Source organism: Hippocampus zosterae, chromosome 12 (assembly GCF_025434085.1).
Source record: "Hippocampus zosterae strain Florida chromosome 12, ASM2543408v3, whole genome shotgun sequence".
Classification (NCBI taxonomy): Eukaryota; Metazoa; Chordata; class Actinopteri; order Syngnathiformes; family Syngnathidae; genus Hippocampus; species Hippocampus zosterae.
In genome coordinates, this window is record NC_067462.1 from 8,709,795 (window position 1) to 8,731,902 (window position 22,108).

At 43.6% G+C, this 22,108-nt stretch overlaps 1 protein-coding gene across 2 annotated transcripts; it reads right to left on the bottom strand.

The window, feature by feature from the left end:
- Positions 1–18,045: 18,045 nt before the first annotated feature.
- tnfsf13b (TNF superfamily member 13b) lies at positions 18,046–22,079 on the bottom strand. 2 transcript variants are annotated; one of them, XM_052082416.1, is made up of 6 exons: positions 21,463–21,892; positions 21,177–21,270; positions 20,975–21,031; positions 20,145–20,269; positions 18,503–18,653; positions 18,046–18,373 (listed from the first exon to the last, which is right to left on the bottom strand). In XM_052082416.1, the coding sequence occupies exons 1-6, from the start codon at positions 21,685–21,687 to the stop codon at positions 18,261–18,263; spliced, it is 765 nt and encodes a 254-aa protein (XP_051938376.1). In that variant the 5' UTR covers positions 21,688–21,892; the 3' UTR covers positions 18,046–18,260. The 2 variants fall into 2 exon arrangements, with proteins under 2 accessions (XP_051938376.1, XP_051938377.1); XM_052082417.1 differs by having other exon boundaries at positions 18,207–18,373; positions 18,503–18,633; positions 21,463–22,079.
- Between the last annotated feature and the right edge of the window lie 29 nt (positions 22,080–22,108).

A 22,108-nucleotide genomic window follows, 5' to 3' on the forward strand; every position in this document is an offset into this window, starting at 1 on the left:
ATTATTTGGAATTATTGTTCGTGAGAGCAAAATAGAGCCCCCCCCCCTCTTGAGATGAAACCCCCACCATCTTAATGAAAGCATTTTCCCCTTTCGCATTTCTTCTGCGTCTCTTCAAGGTTCAGTTTCAAGTTTGTAATCTATTGCTGTTGCTGCAGAAGGGGTTGAAATTAAGAACTGAATATTACATGTGAACCCAATAGAGCTGGGGGGTTGCGTGGGGGAGTGCGTGGGTGTGTTCTGGCCAACGACCATGCGTTTCTTTTCCTCTCATAGGATACAATGGAAATATAACGATATCTGTCGATCTGTCCTACGATCAAACAGTTATCATCATAAAATCTCTAATAAGGTGACGTTTCATCAGATTTAGGTACTTAAAAACACACAAAAAATACAATTAGTACAGTAGATGAGTGCTTTTACTGTTTTTATGAGAAAGTTCAAGTTCCTGTTCAATTGTCGGCATCCCACTTATCCTCTGTCATCACTGGCTGCCTAATGTGGTGGTATCCCCCTCACCCTGAAAAAAAGAAAAACCGTCTTCCCCGTTAGTCCTTAACAAGCCCATCTAACAGGATTCGACAGTGTCTCTGGATCTTTTTTTTTGTAACGACCGAGACTTATCTTCCCTCAATATTTTTCTTTTGTTAGTCGAGTTAATTGCATGACCCCAGGGGTGTTCAACTATAATTATAATTTTTAAAACTTGAACATCCATGGCCTTCCAATGATCTTTGCCTGCAGGGGAAAAGAGGGGGGGGGGGGGGGGGATGATGACATAAAATAACTGAACATAAAGACGCATTGCATCACTAATGTAGTAAAATTATTGCATCATTTATGCTTTTTGTGGCAAACCGCCTTCGGAACTACTGCACATTCGCATTTCTTCGAGGAGAACCATTTAAGACAACAAAAATTCGGACATGATGGAGTCATGGCACGGGTGGGGAAATCTATCATAAAATAAGAGTTGAATGGAACCGTCCAAACGGATTGACGTGACACAAAGTCATGAAGAGAGATGGCGAGATTGCATGAAATGCTCGAGGCTTACGACCTGCTTCCTTATCATCAAAGTCCAAAATTGTTCATCTGCTACCACGTTTTTAGACCATATTTAACATTTAACAGTACAAACATTTCAGCACTTTGTCACTTCAGCCCGCATCTCATACGCAAATGTGTGCGCACGTAGTGCATGTTTATTTTTATTTATTTATTTTTGGGTCAGGGTTCGTTCAGGTGCAAATATGATCACCAGACATTCCCAAACAGTTTTAACGGTTGTGAACAGTTTTTTTGGTAAATCCCAATTTTGAACTTGCTCAAAATTTCCAAGAAATTTTTTTTTTCTTACCATTAAAATTGTTGGCGACCGTCTTTGCTGCCACCTGCGACCTTGAATGAACCCTGACGAGAATGTGAATGTTTGTATGTCTATATGTGCGCTACGGCTGAGTGGCGACCACCCTTCTCACCTTCAGTAAGGTGCAGGAAATGAGATACGGTATTTCACAAGAATCCCATAAAAATGTCAGTGCTCGGCACGGTCTCATGGGAAAAGACTTTGTTCCTTAGGTCATTCCGGAGCTTCTCACAACAGTGAACGGGCGACTATCAAAACCATTGTAAGTAGCAGATTGAGTCAGCAATCAAACAAAAGCGCAGTGCAGTTGTGCACAAGCCTGACTGAAACGCACAATCGCAGCCTCTGACTAACACAAAGTGAATTTGTGAGTCAGGCAAGAAGCGTCGGCTGCGATGCTCCTCATCGTTCAGCTTATGTGCTCACAGCTGCTACTATGCGGGGAGCCGTTTTCCCGCAGATACCTGCTGTGAATGTCAGCAAATGTGCAATAACGCCATACTAATCGAATAGCGAATATGTTAACACCACAAATGAAGTTGCAACGTCGAATGTTTAGAACGATTTGAGTGGGCTACACACTGTTGAACTATCACCCTGGATGGTTACCTGGTTTCCATCTATTCATTTTCAAAAGGTCTTAGCGTTGCAGGTGAGATGTAACTTACCCCAGCTGACCTTGGTGGTGTTACTGCTGACAGTGGTAAACTCGTGTTTACACGTGTGTGACAAGGACGTCAACAAACAGGACAAGACATTTTGGCAACACACCTTCACCCAATGTCACACTTGAGACGCAGTGTTTTGTTGTTTATAGCATGTGGGCAGCCATTGTGGCTCACCACCATTGACTGATCTTGCAAAGCATATACGCTACGGCATCTCGACTCCAAGAAGCCTTAGGCACGGAAGTGCGAATCTCAATGCGGATCATGTGTCTTCGAGGTACAGTTGTGCATAATCAAGTGCAATTGTTGTTACGAGATCAGAGAAAACAGGATATTCAGTGTTGAGCGATGGTTAGATAAATGACTTCATGCAAATGGCTATGCAAATTCATCACTGTTGCATTTCCTCCCCAGACACGATCTGTCAGCACTGTTCTCACGCGCTTGCCTGAGGAGGCCCAAAACAGAGTAGAGCACGGGTGTGCAGCTCAAATGCTGGAGGTGGCCACGTTTTTCTCATCAGTGCTGCTGAGAACTAGGCGAAAATGCAATTTGGAAGATGGGCGAAATACTTGCATACGTGCCAAATATGTGCTCTGAGTATATTTCAATTGGGTAATGCATTTTTCGGTGCAAGTATAAAAGATCCACTTTCCTAACCAACAACAAAATGTTTAAAGCAAACAACAAAATAACCAAATACGATTTTTTTTCCCTATGCAAAGAGCTCTCTTGCATGAAAATGACCATTCAAGAGTGGCACAAAACTATTACTACACAAGAAATCAACATTCAATGCATTTTCACCCACAAAAAATAAATAAATTAAATTTTAAAAAAGGGCGGCCCGGTAGTCCAGTGGTTAGCACGTGGGCTTCACAGTGCAGAGGTACCGGGTTCGATTCCAGCTCCGGCCTCCCTGTGTGGAGTTTGCATGTTCTCCCCGGGGCTGCGTGGGTTTTCTCCGGGTGCTCCGGTTTCCTCCCACATTCCAAAAATATGCATGGCAGGCTGATTGAACACTCTAAAATTGTCCCTAGGTGTGAGTGTGAGTGCGAATGGTTGTTCGTCTCTGTGTGCCCTGCGATTGGTTGGCTACCGATTCAGGGTGTCCCCCGCCTACTGCCCGGAGACAGCTGGGATAGGCTCCAGCACCCCCCGCGACCCTAGTGAGGATCAAGCGGTTAGGAAGCTGAATGAATGAATTTTAAAAAAAAATCAACTCACCCAAAATGTTATTGAGAGACTAGCTTTGTCCCGCATAATACTCCAGATCTGCTAAAAAAAGGTTAGGCTTACTCACGTTGTAGTATTACACTATAAAGACCTAGTGGTTAACGGAGATATTAAAACGTATTTGATCTCTTCATTATCATATTTATTTATTTATTTATTTATAATCAGATTTTGTGGGTTTCTTGGGGGACGGAAGGTGACTTATATCCCCATTTCCCCCTTGTTTTTCATTGAAAACATGCATTGAATGTTAGCAGCGTTTTTTAAAAGAATTTCTCTTAAATTTTCAATTTTCAATTTTAAAAAATTTGACCAAAGGGCCAATCAGAATGGGCCATCTGGTCCGCAGGATGCCAGTTGCACATCCCTGCAATTGAAGGTTTGAATCTTGCGCTAAACGTAAACCACCACTTAGTCAGAGCAACAGATCTGTTGATCAGCTGGTAGTCCGGGGTACAGATTATGCATCCCATATCTCAATGCTGATCCTTTCATCCCTGATGTAATCCCTTTCCTCATTCAGGATTGGCGGCCAAAATGGGGGGAAAAAACCCAAAAAGACTGTTAAAGACTGCCGGCTGGTTTTGTAGTGACCCCTTCCAACTTGAGCCGTTTGTCCCTCAGGGGTCAGCGTGGGTCAACTGGGTCATTAATCACCCCGCCGGATGAATAGCATTGACTTTGCCAGTGAAGCCGCCGTGCGGTGGCATGCTGAGACGAGGAACAACTGCTAACTCCAGGGACCTAGTTGGGTATGGCCAAGGGCAAGTGATTGACCTTGCGGTTTGATCGCCTCGAGGAGTCGTGACCACCAAACTTCCCTAAAATGACTTTGCCCGAAACGAAAGCCCAGCATGGCGTAACAAGTTGTCAAACTCGTGACAAACCTTGTTGCGAGTGCTCTCCGAAATCAATCATGCACAATCAGCTGTTCATTCCTCGCCCTACACGCGCGCATACATTCTTCCACAGCAAACTATATATTTAGATCCGAGGCAACTGCAACGCTGCACATCTGCTTTTTCTTTCATTCTCCGAGCGGCAGCCCCGAAGAATCACATGACAATCACGGACCTACACACAGACCATTCCATCACTTGGGTCAACCAAGAGAGGAATCGCACGTGCGAAATACGACAGAGGAGAGCCGAGGTTTGGAGAAAAAAAAAAAGACTTACCAGTGAGAATGCATCCACCGTGAATAAAAAAAAAAACGTAAAAGGGGAGAAATGTGCTCCCGCCCGCTTGACTGACTGAAACCCAACGACAGCCGCCTCCCCTGCGCTCCGCCACCAAATCAATTTCACACTCCCCGACCTCCCCGGCGCTGTGATGTCATTCATTCATGCGTTTCTGCCATCGCCATGGCAACTCGGCCGCTTGGATCCGCTCACACTTTCGCATCTCTCTCGCCGGCTTTCTTTGTCCCTCCTCCACCCAACTCTCCAGACCCTAATGAACACAGCCCACTTACTCCAGCCGAGAGGTACAGTTACACCCCCTCCCGCCCCTCCATCCATACAAGCACCGCTCCAGTCCCATACATGTAGGAGGAGTACTCAATACAAAAAAAAAAAAAAAAACACAGAGGAGGCGCGTGGACTCCCTCAAGCTGAAGACTTTTGCAACGAAGTGCACTTTTATCAAAACGAGTGTCCGATAAAGACAACTGGCGGACCAGCCAGACACAAAGTAGCGCCTGGAATCTCGCCCGTTTCGATACAAGGCAGCTGTCGCATTTGCACACAGACACACAACAAAAACAAAAGACGTGTTTGAGCCCACAGAACAGATGGGTTTGTCTGCGCTGCGCTGATATGGCGACATGAGCCCCCCACCCACTCCCCAAAAAGAAGCATGAATAGTTAATGACCGCCGCTGTCGTTAATTGGGTGCTACGTTGACCTTGGGAAAGAGGAAAGGTAAACCTTGCGTGCATTTTACACTCTCACAAGCTATTTTCTCCAGAAGCTGCAAAGTCTTTCTCGATTTTTTTCATTTTCGGACAACTGCATAATCAGCTGGTCAGTCAAACGGGGGGTTGGGCTTGACAGATCTCCAAAAGCTTCTAGCAGACATACCACAAAATCTGTCAAAAGGCTTTCACAAAAGAGTGGAAGCTATTCTAGGTGCAAATGGTCGGGGAATGAACTTGATATTTTTTCCATTTTCACTTTCTGTCTGGCCATTGAATAAAACAATTTGAAATACCAAAGGGTGCTGCACGTTGCCTCAAGTAATCGCACTGAGGCCTCTGCAGCACAAAGAGTTGCTTCACTGATAAAAAGAACTGGGGGATCGAAAGGTGAGTACTTCAGAGAAAATGGCTTCAGTCTATCAAATTGATTAGCACATCATCTGCCTCTTAATTAGCTTCTCAAACTTTCCTCTTGGAAATCTCCGAAACGAACGTCTCACTCAGCTTCTAAACTGCCTTTCACGCAATTACCGCCTCGCCCACCGCAAATTAGGCCAGCACTCTTTCAGACGCGCTTTAGGTTCGTCTAACGCAGCTTGTCAACACCGCCCACTCTTGCTTTTACCATAGTTGCAACTGTGCTTGAAAGCTGATACAAACTAAAAGCGTCTCCAGAAAAGCAAAAGCTGATGAATACGCAAACAGGTGGGACGGGATGAGCAGACATGGTGTTGTTCTGCTTTGGGTGGCAAAAAGTGCCAATCAAGAACACGATGAATCAACAATGAATTGGTCACAATGAACCACATGAACAATAAATCTATTCCTATGACCGGCCTGAACTCACTCAAAACCTTTAAGCAGGGTTCCGCTACACCGTCTGGGGTCCGAATTTACAGATGCCCCAGCTCTTGAATGCGCCATGATCGATTTATCAGTCATTGGGGGATCCATCCATCCATTTTCCGAACCGCTTGATCCTCACTAGGGTCGCGGGGGGTGCTGGAGCCTATCCCAGCCGTCTTCGGGCAGTAGGCGGGGGACACCCTGAATCAGTTGCCAGCCAATCGCAGGGCACACAGAGACGAACAACCATCCACGCCCACACTCACACCGAGTGACAATTTAGAGCGCCCAATCAGCCTGCCATGCATGTTTTTGGAATGTGGGAGGAAACCGGAGCACCCGGAGAAAACCCACGCAGGCCCGGGGAGAACATGCAAAATCCACACAGGGAGGCCGGAGCTGGAATCGAACCTGGTACCTCTGCACTGTGAAGCCGACGTGCTAACCACTGGACTACCGAGCCGCCCTCATTGGGGGATCTACATTAAAAATAAAATCATAGAAGTGTAAATTCAAGGAGAAAATTTTCAACCACCTTACACGGGTCCAATGGATTTTAGAAAGAGAGCATAAGCACACTCTCAAGAGGGATTCCATAAGCCCCTTTCTCCTCTTTTATTACATCCCCCCCCCCCCCCACTTCAACACTTCAAAACCCCAGGCCCTCCAGTGCCCCGCCTTGATGCGCTCTCTCATTGTTTTGATCGTGAACTCCTTCTTCTGCACGCTCACAAATTTCCTTTATCTTCCGTTCTATTGTTGAAGACACCAATGTGACACTTGGTTTGAGTATCATAGCATTAACAGTCAACGGCGGTGGGGAGCAATGGGGGGGGGGGGGGATATCATGCTCCATTAAGTTTTCGACCTAATTTGATTAGAATTGAATATGGGTGGTGACACGCTTGAAGTCACAAGCAGACATCATCTTTCATCTCAGTTAAAAGTCCCTTCACAGCATCTCTGATGGATCAAAGCGCCACTTGAAAACGGTTGTGTAACCAATGGAGCAACCCCCGTAGGTGGACAAGTGTTTGTGTGCAAGGGGGGAAGGGCCTTGCGCGTGTGCGTTACAGGGTTGATAGCAATACTGTAGTAGGAGCGCAGCAGTGGAATGATTACATTTCGCACACCTGCCCTCCTACACGAGGGGAGGACCGGCTGCCTCTTGAATGGCTCATTCTCGCCTTTCACTTCCGTTCCACCCCTCCGATCGGGTCATCTCCTTGAGCATCATCTCATCTAGAAAATCTCTCAATACCTTTTCCTGCTCAGTAAGCAAGTCAAAAATTGGCCTCAATGGTCGACACTGTAAGGCGCCATTTTGAATTTGTTCAAGGGACGGAAATCTGTATTTTTGTTGGCTTAGGACTCCTAAATCGTGAAACCACAAACATTTGGAGCCACACACACAGAAATTTATTTCAAGAAAGTAGGTTGAAGCCGGACAGAGTGAAGCTTTGAAGGTCAGGGAGGAATCAAGTTTAGTCTAGTGAGTCAAAACTCACTTGTATTTTGGCATTTGACTCAGCATGACTTAGATTTGTTCTTGGTTTTACGGTTTGGTGCTTTTCGGTCTTTATTACCGATTTGTCTTACTGTTTATTGTGCATGTTAAATTGCTCCATGTACAGCACTTTGTATGCAGCGATGGCTGTTTGAAAGTGCTCTATAAATATTGTTGACTTGACTAGCGAATGCGCATGCACAAGTACAGTACATGCTAGGTTACCGCAATGAAATTAATTGAATGTCAGCCGAGTTTGAAACTATACCAAGGGTCACAGTTTGTGGGATAATTCAAATCGAGACTATTTGTATTAGCAATTTTAAACATTTGGGAGGGCATAAATGACTAGAGGCATTTTGTTCTTCACAGTCGGGCTGATGTAAAATTCGGTGCACTACTTGACTGCAGCTAAGCAAAGGTGCTGTGAATTCCTTCTCAACTTCACTATCTGAAGAAGAACAACAATACAATTTCCTGCATAGTTGTCGAAAGAAATTTTCTGTCAAATGCCTGCCTACCACACACACACACACACGATGATTCCCACTACAAACAGATGAGCAGCAATCCATGGTCACATGCAAATACAGTACAGTAAATATAGCTTTGTCAAGTCCTGGCAAGTCCAGAGAACGACCCTGATGCTCCTTCTTGACATAGTGTCCAATAATAGTCTTGGAAGGGAACCAAGGTGCGGGACTTCCACCAGCAAGAGCAGGGCCAGCTTTCATATGAGGAAGGGCCGTCGTGTGTCATGAGCTCACAAGAGAAGATCGTAAAGTCAAAAGGTCATGCTTTGGTTCTGATACACACGATACATTTTTTTTCTTTTCACAGAAGGAGATCAACTCTGAGCAAATGTTGGAATTTAATCTTGGCCTCCTGGAAGTGTCCCATTTCCCAAATAAATCGCTGCTACCAGCTGTGACCCCGCGACTACCACCTGTCGTTAGCTTTAGCTGGACAACTGCCTGGTCTACTGAGCCTCACTCGGGACACAGTCCAAGATGTCCTCCTCAACTCGGGTGGTTTTCCTCCACGCAGGCTGAACGATCCTAAACATGTCTGTTTTTACAAAATAAAAAAAGAAATCATAATGGAAATCATGCTGTGCAGTTCCATTCCAGTCACATAGAGGAATGCACTCTACACAGCGAGCGCCAAGATACAATAAATTTCTGACAGGGCCAGCTCTAGGCACTGGTCACCGAATCACTTGGACCCCAATGAAAGCAGATTGTAACGGTGAAAACTGAAACTAAACTAGTGTGCATCATATTTTATACAGACTCCTGGCAATCATTTTTTTGTGCACCCTGCTAATTTTCTAGCACTGGAACATTTCATTACTCAAGTGTCTCAATTACGATTACGCCTACATATGACCCACATAAACCGATGTTAAATACACTGAACATATCTGGTGCATTATACTGACATGTCATTATACATCACTGCCAATAATATTATCCTTCTCATTTAGACAAGATTTCTTATTTAGCATCTAATAACAGGCAACTAAATGTTCTTTTTCTTGTTTGGAGATTCAATTAAAAGGTTTTGTAATCCCTCCTCAATGCAGATTTTTTTTTTTTCGGTTGTACTGCATTATTTATGATGAGTGGTGATGTGTGAATATTGCTGCTGAGACCATTTAATTTCCTTCAGGGGATGAATAAAGCATCCGTTTACCTACCGCTGTAATCTATCTAACAGTGGTCAAAACAGCAGTTTGTGAGGTTTGATTGACGGCGTGAAAATGATAACCTAACCCTTGGCAACAATTGCACCCCCCCCCCCCCCCACGACCACAAGTGTGCGTCGCAGTCTGCCCTAATTCAATTTGCTGGTGTGTCACCCCCCCCCCCCCGCCCACCCTCCTCCTAATCCCACCTCCACTCCCCCAGCATCAATCCCGTCTGCTCAGTCAGCTGTCCGGCCTCTGATGTCAGCCACGTGAAACGCTATCTAAATGAAATCTATCGGCTTGCCGTGTCACAATGGGAAGCGGGTGGGGCGGGGGTGGCGAAGGAAGGGCGGCGGGTATAAAGACTTCATAAAATGGCGAACCTCTTCAACCTTTCCGTATTTTAACATGGCCCTCACCAGGGAAATACAAAATGCGTTTTCGCTTCACTTCTGCCATTGCTGCAGGGTCAGCGAGCTGTTTGAATAGGTTCTGAACACATCTCAATCAACCTATAAGCACTGCATAAAGATCATGTGGCTTAACAGAGCTGACGACAGCAGCATCATCTGACTGAATGAGAAAGTGTTGATCTTTCTAGCTCAGTGCTGGTAAAAAAAATAATAAATGGGCGAGGGGTGTTTTTTTTCTTTTTTTTATTTCTTCTGCAAAATCCTCATAAATCTGCAAATACGCAAAACTGTGAGTGAACAAATCAAGGAGGACTGCAGGTTTGCGTCATGTGTAGTTATGTATAGAATATAGATTCACTTTTTATTTTATATAACTAGCGAAATAATTGTTTTATTTTTTCCTGATATTCTAATTCACAGGTGTCAAACTCAAGGCCCGGGGGTCAGATCCAGCCCGCTAGGTCGTTTTATGTGGCCCGTGAAAGCAAATCATGCGTGTCAACTTGTTAAAATGTGTCCCGGATTGTCATATTGTCATGTGTAATAAAGAACATTGAGATTTTGCAATAATTTTGTGACACAGTTTACACTCACTTGAACAAACTATTGCAATTGCCTTGACTGATTTCAAAATTAGTCATCTGTTCATGTGTTGTGTACAAATAATAATTTTGTGGTGTCACACCGGCCCTCCGGGGCAAGACGTAACTCCAAATTGGCCCGTGACTAAAATGAATTTGACACCCCTGTTCTAATGTATTTCAATGCCACATCTGATTTAGAGTGTTCAATGAACTAAAGATCCATTTTGGAATGAAGAAAGAACAAAACCCATGCAAGCAAGAGGAGAAAAATTAGCTTGTTGATCCTGCGGACTTAAACTTGTGCTCTCCTGCTTCTCAAAAACTTCTGAGATCTGATACGACTATGAGCCTAAAAACACACACACACACATTTTGTGCGAGTAGGCCTCCTGTGTGAATGAGCCCATCTGTGAGTTCCTGTGAAACAAAAGCGGAGTTCGGTTTGGTGACACAGAGCCAGAGTTATGTTCTTCTCCAACACTGTGCACTGTAAAGAACACAGATCCTTTTTTTTTCTTATGGGCCCCATGTTTTGTTTCTACTTCCTTTGGTTTAACATCCCCTCTCCGTTTCCTGCGCATCTCCTTCCACAAGACTGCCAGCAAACAAGCGCAGACTGACGAGGTCTTCCGAGAGGGGCATGATTTCCCCCAGGTGGCATTCACAGACAGCCTCGCAGGCCTTTTGGAGTGCTTGACGTGCACGCCGAAAATCTTTATTTCATTTATTTATTTATTTTAGTGCTGCCGGCAGTATCTCAAGGCAAACAACAGCTTGTAAGACTGGGTGAGACAAAGGAGAAAAGAAAGAAAAAAAAGCACCAGTTCATCAACGATGGTTACTTTCAAACATCTCTTCATAGGCAAGCAGGTGAGAGGAATGAACGCAGACAAAGATAGACTGTTTTCATTGTTACAGAGCAATAAGGCCAACTGAATATTAACCAGCATATCATCGCTGAAGACACAAACAGACCTCAAAGTGACAGCATCCTTCAGTTCTTGATGAGCTCCTCTCCGACAAGAGGTAACATCCAAGAGGCCTTGGCGTAAAAAAGAAAAAAAAAAGACCTGATCCACTTTGACATGCAGCGGGTGGGAATGAAAACTCTACAGCTCCCCTCCAACATCCACTCTCATGAGCTGCAATCCTCTACTGACATCCCATCAGAGATACTCACAGAGAAGAGTAGACAGGGGAGGGGAGGTGTTTGGTAGCGGGCAGGGATGGGAAGTGTGCCAGTTGGGGGTGAACCATGGAGGCGAAGGAGGTTATTTTAAAGTTCAGAGAGAAGAGAAAGTTTATAAGTGTGTGTGTCCTTTCACATCATGCTTTGGGGGATGTTTTTCTTTCACCGGAACTGGGGCCTTAGACAAGATGGAGGACATTATGGAGCACTCAATGCTAGTATAAAACCTACAGGCTTCAAATAGAAAGAAAATAAATGTCTGGAAAAGCCGACTAGAACAGCTGGGGTTCATGAGAGGCACCTTAAATGATTGCAGGTGCTGACTCCGATGATTGAACACGAATTTAAATGTCAGCCACATCCCAGGTGATAAGAGGGTGTACAAACTTCCGTTCAATTTATTTTTACTTCCCCAGCCTCTCAAAATATTTTTAAAAAATTCTATTGACATGTGTAGGTCAATTTAAATGCTACAAAATGTATGACCACCCCCCAACCCCGTCATATTGTTTACATCACAAAAACCTTTCAACAGGGGTGTGTAGACTTTTTTTATGTGCTCTTGAGAAACAACTGCACTTGCACTGAAACACCGTGAAAAATAACAATCTTCACTATATTTCTACTCATTTTAAGGCTTTTTTTTTTACCAGTGGCCTGAAAATCTTTTGTAGATATGAAGCAGGAGGACGATCAAATCTTGCCAGTCCTTGGTGGCAATGCGTGAAACCGGAATTAAAGCGCAGTTCAGTGTGTGTGTGAGTGAGAGAGAGACACAGCGGTTGGGAAGGGGGGTCAAACAATAGAGTGAAAAGGAAAGCGTGTCGTTAAAACAGAAAGAGCCAATAAAAGACTCGTGAGGAGCAGATGCGGAGAGGATGAATACAAGACCGAACCAAACCACCACCACAGCATTAGCCTCCCTGGCCCACTCCTCTAATCCCCTTAAGACTCTTCTCCATTCCTACTCTCTTACTGCATCTGTTGGTCACCAGCAGGACAAACATAGCCGCGAGCAAAGACGCAGTCCAAACGGAGGAGGAGGAGAATTTACGTTTTAGCCTTGGGTGAATTAAGGTAATTAAAGAAAAAACACAAAAATAAAGATTCTCAAACACTCATTTGAACAACAAAGCACATTCCAAAGAAATTGGGATGTTGTTAAATAAATAAAAACAGACTATGAAGAACAAGGTCCCAACTTTCATTGGAATTGCGTTTGTACTTTAAAAAAAAAAAAGACAATTAAGCCTCCAAACCAGCAGGTGGCATTCCAGGGTGTATTGGTCAAGTGACCAGTTGTAATAGAACATTCCTGGAATGTAACACAGGGCCGGCATGAGCAGTGGTAATTTCTCCGATATACTCTTTGCGTTACTTCCCAAAATGAATAACAATTATATACTTTGAAATGACCAGCCACTTTAAAATTTTGAATTACAAAAATCTCCATGGCAAACTGAAAAGTGTAGTTGAGTGCGAACATTCTTTGGAGTGTGTTGCTGGGTTGGTGAAAAATAAAAATTATCTTTTATCTTAAATTCTTCTAAACTGAAGTACCATTTAATACATTTTAAGATTCTGATTATATTCATCAACTAATTTATTATATTATATTATTATATTTAAAAATAGACATGATGATTTTTCCCCCCCATTTAAAACCTGTTTGTGACGTTCTTTTGCCAACCTACCAAAAATCAGGAAACATTCCACTTCCTATATATCATCTTGCTAAATTTAGACAAGGTTTAGGGCCTGGCCCTCTCTCATGCACTGTACACAGGCCCCTTCTACTGTTCTGCCATTGGCAACTTCAGCTTCTGTTGCCAGGACAACCGAGGGTGTTCAAAGAGCCCCCCCCCCTCGTTTACCAGAAGCACATGCTGTTAGCTTAAGTGTGTCTATGCTATCCAACAAAGAATCAACGCAGCTCTGCTTATCGTTTGGGTTTGACATGATAGCAGGGGAAGTTGCGCTGGTGAGGGATGCAGAGGTGCAAGATGCGTCCTTTGCCCGATCGCTGCCCCATTGACGAATTGTTCGCCATGGCCACATGTAAGCCTCTCCAGCACTTTTCCGTGAAATGATCATCTGTTGCTGACCCCGTCTGGATAGTTTTTATCAAATGGAAATTCCAACGACAGTAATGCTTTGTTCCAGTGTTCTGCAGTTGGATTCGACACGCACCCCAATATCAGGCTGCTGCTTAAAAGTGGCTCAGGATCTTCCCACAGCCTAGCTGGTCATTTCATAGGTGTAGAAACTCGATGGCTTGCAGAGTCTGCTCAGTGCATCTGGGCTGTAATGATTACGTCATTCCGCTTTATTTTTTTTTTCCAAATCCATATGATGCTTCCTTTACAGGAGCTTAGTTTGAGGTTGTTGTTTCCCTCTCCCCTTTCCTGATGGATTTCTTTTCATTTGCAAAAATGTGTTACCCATGGTCATCGTTTTCATATGTCTCTTGGATGCATCGTGTCTGTATTTCGTTGCACCATGGAGTAAAATGACAAAGTCGTTCTGGGTTAAAAAGCGCCACTGTTGCATAACTGAGGGTTGAAAGTGCACAAACGGCTGGAGTGACAGTACGTTTTAAGAAAAAGGCACATCAAAGATGCACCCTGTAATGTAATTACAACTCTAGAGACTAGTTTCCATACTCTCAAATAAAAATAAAAAAACTCCTTTACCATATGTCCCCTTTAATATTGTTTTCCTCTCTGTGAACGTTCCTCCTTTCTGTTCAAATTGTGAAGTTTTATAATGACTTACAGAGACTTTTTGACGTCTGTTTGTTTCAGGACATTGCCACTGGGAAATTAATTCCACTTTTAAAAAGTGCCGCTGAAATACAGAGTGCTGTTGTTTTCATGACTCAGGATAAAACTGGAGGGCATAGGATGAGATGCGCTCAATATTTACAGAGACAGTACAGACTCCCTCAGCCTTCAAGTGTGTGTGTGTGTGTGTGTGTGTGTGTGTGTGTGTGTGTGTGTACGGTCTGTCCGAGCTCCATCCTGAAGCCATAAAACAGAGTAAAGTGCACGATGGAGAGTTTGACAAGTGGCTCTTGTACATCTCCTGCAGGGGAGCCGTGTTCCAATGAAAGAACATTTCACTTTTGCTAAAGTTCTATGCGCATACTATAGTAAATGAAGACAGATGAATAGTTTAAATTGTAAACATACTGCACCACAAACTATAATCCTCCCAAAGCACTTCAAAATATTTTCAAACTCATTTTCATGACACATAAAATAAATGGCTTGCAGATGATTGACTTTCGTGTACATCCACGAGACAAACACTTTGCATAACTTCCATGAACGACCCAGGCTAAACGTAGTTCCTCCAGACATGCAAAGCTCTCGGTCAACAATATTTCCTTGACATCGGATAATAGTTTCTTATTAGATGGGGCTTTGTCTCTATCATAGGGCCGAACAGGAAAAAAATGAGTAAGGAGAATTTATGAAAAGCGAATAGGGGTGGGGTTCATTGTACATTCCTGAAAAAAAAATGTAACCCACTCAAAAAAATATTCATGCTTTTATTAAGGTACCAGCAACTGCCTGGCTAATTCTTTCTGTCTTGATTTTCAATAAAAAGGTTGAATTACAAACATCAAACTGCGGCAGCAAACATCACAAAAAAGCCAACAAAATAACTTTAGTTTTATTGCCACTGCCAATTAAAGTGTGCTGGAAAACTAAACATAAAACAAAGACAGTTAAACGTTTCGTTTATAACTTTGTTCTTCCAGTAGTAACGTTAACACCAAATGCAAAACGCCATAGATGGGCTAATGAAAGTGGATGTTGCAGTGGTTATAACCCTTTTACCAATGGAAATATAAACACAAATGATGACGCAACACATGTAGACAGATAATACAATACTCACCATCTTGGGAGAGCTGCAACAGTTTAATGTGACGTCGTTGATTTCAATGGGGAACGATGATTTAAGATGCGATGTTGTTTTGTGCTCCAAGCGTGCCTGTTGGAGTGATGAAATTCATAAATCAAAGCACAACTGTGTAGTTAATGTATAGTTTCTAAGTTTCCTCTACAAATGAAAGGATGCAAAGTTGAAACATAAAACCCATGAAGAACTGAACTTTTCAACCTGCTTTTAATTTCCTCCCATGCAGATAGGGTCACGTTCCCCACAGCTACTTTCATTCCGAGACAAAACTCAACCATCTGAATTATAAATCAGCGTATTTTCAGGCGGAAGAGAGATTAATAACGCTAAAAAACAAATAAAAGCTCCCACTGGGCTTTCGCTCCAGATCAAAAATAATTAGCGTCGAATCAGGCTGGATCGGTTGAAAAAAAAAAAAATTCTCCTTTACATCCAGTTTCATTGAGCGACTAAATCCTCAGTCAGTCCTGAAGCGATAAACCCAAACGCTGATGCTGCCAGTTCGACTGGGGAGCTCTGGATCAGCGTGATTACTTTGGGCCGCCTACAGCAGATCAAAGTAATCCCCAAATACGAGTATGTACACAGAACAAGAATGCCATACCCGTATGCACGGTTAGGAAATGTCGTTTACCACATTTGGGGAAAACATTAATTTTACCTGCTAACACAGCTATTGAGCAATCTGCTAACTTCTGTGGTGTTTCCCCTCAAACTTTTAGAGCAATTGTAGAAATGTGATGTCTACAATATTGGCAGAGAATATGTTAAAATGTGTTCCGATAATAAAACTTCACCGAACCACATGTTCACATCGTGCTTGAGAGAGGAAAGCAGAGTACCCGGAGAAAACCCACGAAGGCACATGGAGAACATGCAAATTTCATACAGGAAGGCTGAAGCCAGAATCGAACCCTACTCCTCTGCACTGTGAGGCGGATGTGTTAACCAGTCGCCCACCGCAACGGCCGTTATTGAGAGGTCCCTGACTTACATATTCGCATATGCGCACCCTCAAACTTTGCCGGCATAAGCCAAATCAAAAACATACATTCCATTAATTAGTAGGACAGATGAGCGTTGCGATAAGAGTCTACAAATCAAGATATAAATATTAGTATAGCCGAAATAAACGTTCGTTAACTCTAATAATCTTTGTGTTAGTGTATCTAAATGTATGCGCCTCTGTGTCTTGTGCTGTGGGGTTTCTCCCCCCCTCCAATGTATAGTCAGTGCCAGCATGTGTACTCGGTGGGTCTCATTTCCTGATTCCCCGGTCAGATGCTGATTTCTCTTTTGTGTGTCGGCTCCACAATGTCACGAGCTTCCGCCAAACATGCCAGTCGTCGCCATGGAATCACACAAAGACCTTTGAAAACGGGAGGGTGGGTCAGGACATTTTTATATCATGTTTGACCCATTTTGCCTCCAAACGGGACGGATGCTTCTCCAATACAGCTGCTACTTCTTCTTCTTAGCATTTCATGACAAATGGCTTCCGACCCCGTGCCTCGTCTCCTGTGATACACAGGCCTCTTTCCGCTAATGGCTGCAGCTCCGTCTCCATTTATCCATTAAGGCCATTTGGACTCTGTCTTCCTGTGCCTTCTATTTTTGACTTTCTTCTCCAACTGCTTCTATCACACAACCGGTCTCTCAATTTGCCAAATGGAGTCGTGGCTCTCTGGGCACGACACCGTAGTGAGGAGGCGACCGCCCTCTGGGCTTTGTCCGACTTTGTGCCATGTTGGATAGTCGAGTAGATACAACGAGAATACTCACACAAAATCTCCAAAAGTCCAATAACACACAAACAACGAGCAATAATAGAACAACCAAAATACTTACAAGGACGACTGGAAAAGGTATTGAGAAGTCTAGAAAAATCATACTTGGATCACAACAGCCAGCAAGTTTAATAATCAGGGTACTTAAATACACAGCCAAGCTTGATGGAGAAATGAGGCACAGGTGCACCTGCCGGAGGGAAATGCCCTTCATTCCAGCTGACGAGACAAAAAACATGACATATAGGAAGCACAAAGTATTAATATAAATTATTATTACTACTACTACTACTATAATGGTTAGCATTTTTTCAAACTAAATGTATGTGATGCTGTGAGTTGTTTGCGCTGATTCCAAATATACCCTAATTTTATTCTGTAGCACATCAGGTTTGCATGATAGCCATAACAATGGTGGCCTGGTGGTCCAGTGGTTAGCTCATCGACCTCACAGTGGAGAGGTACCAGGTTCAATTCCAGCTCCGGCCTTTCTGTGTGGAGTTTCCATGTTCTCCCTGTGCCTGTGTGGGTTTTCTCTGGGTACTCCGGTTTCCTCCTATATTCCAAAAACATGCATAGTAGGCTGATTGAACAAGCACCGGGCGCATTTCTCCATCATAGGTGGGGTGGCCATTTTGCCACGAGCTGTCAACAGAAAACGACAGCAAAGTGTATCCGAGCTCAGCTTATGAACTCAAAAAACAGGTGAGCCATGATTGTTCAGTACCTGATCTGTGATTAAAAATTTGCTGTTGACCAATGTTATTATGACCTTCACTGTCATTATTAATTTTTGTTATCACCAAGCCTCTCTGGGTGGCCTAAAAAGCATGATGAGTGTCCAATATTTTATGATGATGATGTGTGTGACACATCATATTTTATTACAGTATTTTATTACAACAACCAGCCAGGAATCAGCAATGAGTCCTTCAATTCTATCACTCGTATTTTTAATTGTTGACAAGTAATTTTATAAATTAAAGACAAAGATAAAAAAAATACACCCCCCCCCCCCCCGTCATAAAACAATCGCCAGCGTTGTGTCAAAAATGTCTTTTCTCGCCTTTGAGGTCACCAGAATTGCAGCTCCCTCTGCTCTCATGTGAAGCGACAGGCTTTAAACCAGCTTGACAGCGCCAACAAAGGTGGCGTCCCCATCCAGGGACACATTGGCAGTGGACCTGGGGATCAGCAGCTCCAACTGGTCACCGACTTCCAGCTTCGCGACACCTGAGGGGAACGTCGGCACACTTCACACCTTGAACTGGCATTGCTGTTTGCTGCTTAGCACACGACACACTGCACCGCTGTTAAAGGCGATGTACAAAGTACAGTGCATAACGAATAATAATAATGCACCTCCTGTGTAACACGTGTTGTAAGGGTACACGCTGTCCATGCTCTGAATGCAGCGGAACAGGATCACGTACTGAGCCTCGTCGCCCACCACCGTCCTCTTCCTGCGGATCACCACGTGGCCCATTGCAAACCTGCTGTCCATGTAGTAGACCTGACCGTGAGGTACAAATTAGGTCTAAAGATAATACAAGAACGATAATGCACTATCATGAATTTAACAATAAGTTTATTATTATATATTATATTATGATATTATTATTTTTAAAACTGAGTGATTAGTTGATTTTAGCATTGCGGAATTCAAGCTAATTTCGCAGGAAGATATTTTTAAAAACATTTAACACAATTTTCTTATCCTATGTGTCCTAATGCACTGAAAGATATTTGAAATGAAATTCAAAGTCCATTTTATTTCAGATTTTTCTTAAGGAAATGTTATTTGCATATTATTAGCTTTTTACGAACAATTACCGTATTTCCCGCAGTATGAGGCACTTTGGAGTGTGAGGCGCACCTTTAATGAATGGCCTATTTAAAAAAGGTTTCATATGTAGAGCACATTACATTATAAGGCGCATAGAACAGAAGCTACAATAGTGGCTGTGGTTGCGTTGTGCATCCACTAGATGGCGCTACGCTAAATGAAATACAATACAATACCTTTTTAATGATATAGAGCCTTCATAGATATAGAGTCTGCGGCAGCTGTAACAAAGCACTTTACAGAAAATTTAAATTATCAGGCGCACTGTCGGCTTTTCAGAAAATAATCAATCTTCAGTTCACGACAAAAACAAAGGAATTGACCTTACTTTTAGAGAGGACTGTATTGCTGTGAAATAATAAGAGATACAGGACCAGGTAAAATGCAGCAAAAAAATCTATCTGATGTTTTTGTTTTTGGCCACAATGCATTCCGACTTGTGGAGAACTGCTGCTTTGTACTATAAAAAGCCTTTAGTCAGCCCATAAATAGCCCTGTGATGGATACAACATATTGTGATCTGCCATAGAACTGGAGATGTTTGTTTTTTTTTTCCAGACGTATACCAGTACAAATACTCACTCATGACTACTCACCGATACCAAGTACCGATACAACCGATTACTTTTGATACACAAAATTGCAATGAACAATATAATGACAGAAACCCGTGAACAAATACATTTCTTTCTTTCTGTTGCCCATGACGCCTGAATTATACGTGGCTAAGGAGTACAAATACCTTGAAATTGGGCTGCTTTCGCAAGGAAACAATACCGATAGCTGCACTCACACACCTGTACATAGAACTAAATCACACACTGAAACCTCTGTGACAATGTTCATGATTAATCAAAATCTTACAGAGATGGACTTTTTTGGGGGGGCGGGGGGATACGGCTCTTGTAATGGATTTCATTAGATTGGTGGAACTAATGAAGTGTTCTTTGCATGGGACTGGTCGATTACCTGGGTTTTATCATGCGTGAACAATGATGTGTCATTAAATATTCATTTTACAAGCACGCATCATTTGCACAGACCGTTTTCTACGCTGATTGCGGAGGAGCTCTTCTCCTCTGGAAAGCCAGGCAGTTTGAAACGCGGGCTGGCGGCGCCCCTGTGTGGTAAAACTAAGAACTAACTTGTGCTACTAACCTGACTGTAGACAAAGTAAAAGCCCTCCTCTCGGACCAGCATGTTGTCTCCCACCACCTCCAGCGAAGACCCTCTCGTCAGACCAGTCATCCACGGGATGCCCGTGTATGGCTCTAGGGCAAAATCTGATGCGAGAAGATACATTTATTATATTGATTTTGTTGATGATTTTGGAACTGTTGACGTCAGTTGTTGGTCTACAGCACGGTCGCCCGTCACGCCGATCGCGATCGACCGGTAGATCGCTGACTGGTACCAAGTCGATCGCGAGGGGTGGAGAGGGAAAAAAAGACAAACAAACATTTGTGTGTCTCTGTGTATGTTAGTAATATATTTTTGTGTTAATGTACACCACACCCTAATCATCCTATCAGTCTCATTTTCACAAAAAGTATTTTAAAAAATAAATAAAACAAAGCAGGTAAATCTTTAACCTATGGTGGCCCGTGACCTGCGTCACCGGAAGTTGTTAGCGCTCGGCAGTCTGCAATTGCAGATTGTGATCGGAGGTGTTGCGCTCTATCTTTTGTCGTTATCATTATTCTCATTCAGAGTTTGTTTCGTGTACAATTCATCGAGGGCACGGGCAAAAAATAGAAATCTAAAGGGCCGAGGGAGGCACTTCAAAACAGTCGATCGCGGGAGGTTGGTTGATCAAAAAGTCGATCTTCAGTCCAAAAAGTATGGGCACCCTTGATGTAAGGGGTCACCAACACAGTGCCAGCGGGCACTTGAGTGCCCCCAAGGACTCACAAGAGGCAATGTTTTCAGACACATTCAATTTCAGAAGTTCCATGGTACACTTTAGCCGACTTCAACATTTTACTTACCTTTCCTGAAGATTTTCCTGCTCTTGTCCGCCAACAATTGGAGACAAGATTGGGAAACTGTGGGGGAAAGAAGCACATGTGAAATGTCTGGTGAAATGTCTCCGACGCACCATTTTTTTCTTTTTCCTCTAAAATCCAAGGACAATCAAAGAAAGACGATGACAAAGAAGAACTTCTGATACAAAGGCTTGCGACGTCTCACCTGATGTGTCTGTTCCCGACACCATCCTCCTCCTCCTTAACAGGGTGAATGGGTGTTGACGATCATCCTGGCCGCTTCTCTTATCACTCACATCCTTGCAAGCATACATGTCGATTGTTAGTTGCATACATGAGGTATTTATTACATTTTTTTATTCCGGTATTTTATTTTTTATGTGTCCAGTTCGGTTGTTTAGTCATGCAATGCAGGCAGCAAGCTAGTATGAGGTGGCGATGGCCCCGGAATAGGTACGGGTGATCCCGGTGAAGATGTTCAAACGCTTCACCTGCTCTCCACGCTTGGCCTCCTGACTCTCTTCCCTCCTGCGAAACACCTCGGACTTCAGGCCATCCACCTCAGCGCTGAGGACCACCAGCCGGTACAAGGAGAGCGCAGACAGAGAGGACGAGGTGATGACCGCTAGCGTGAGCAAGAGGACCGGCCGGGATAGCCCTCGAACCTTAACAGCCTTCTGGCACGCCCCAGGATCCAAATGCGAGCCCACTGCCATTTTCAAGCTTACTCACGCTGGCAAGGGAGTCAATTCCTCACCGCCGATGCTCTTCGGTTTCACATTCGTTCTCCAGCAATTTCCAGTGTAATGAATAGACAGTATCAAGAAAAAAAAAAAGAGAGAGCGACGCTTCCCCCTCCTTGTTCTGCTTGGCTAACCACATCAACTTCCTGCCTCAACAGTGGCCCTGACCTCACGCAATACACACTAGTGGTGCATAGTCGAGAAATATTTTCAATCTAAGGCATGAATTTGACCACATTTAGAGATTTGGACCCTACTGTCCAATCGCGGTAATTGATTGTTTTTCTATCCCCCTTCCATGTACGCTGTTTAGTGTGACAGAAATGCCCCAACTGTACACCCGCATCACCTCAATTTTGCCCTCTTGCTTGTTGCACACTATTTTGAAGCCTCC

Coding starts and splice junctions, on each gene's coding strand:
- tnfsf13b (XM_052082416.1), bottom strand. CDS start 21,687: ATGGCAGTGGGCTCGCATTTGGATCCTGGGGCGTGCCAGAAGGCTGTT. Junction 18,654..20,144: donor TTTACTTTGTCTACAGTCAG/GTTAGTAGCACA, acceptor CCTCACGGTCAG/GTCTACTACATGGACAGCAG. Junction 18,374..18,502: donor CAACACGTGTTACACAGGAG/GTGCATTATTAT, acceptor CGTTCCCCTCAG/GTGTCGCGAAGCTGGAAGTC.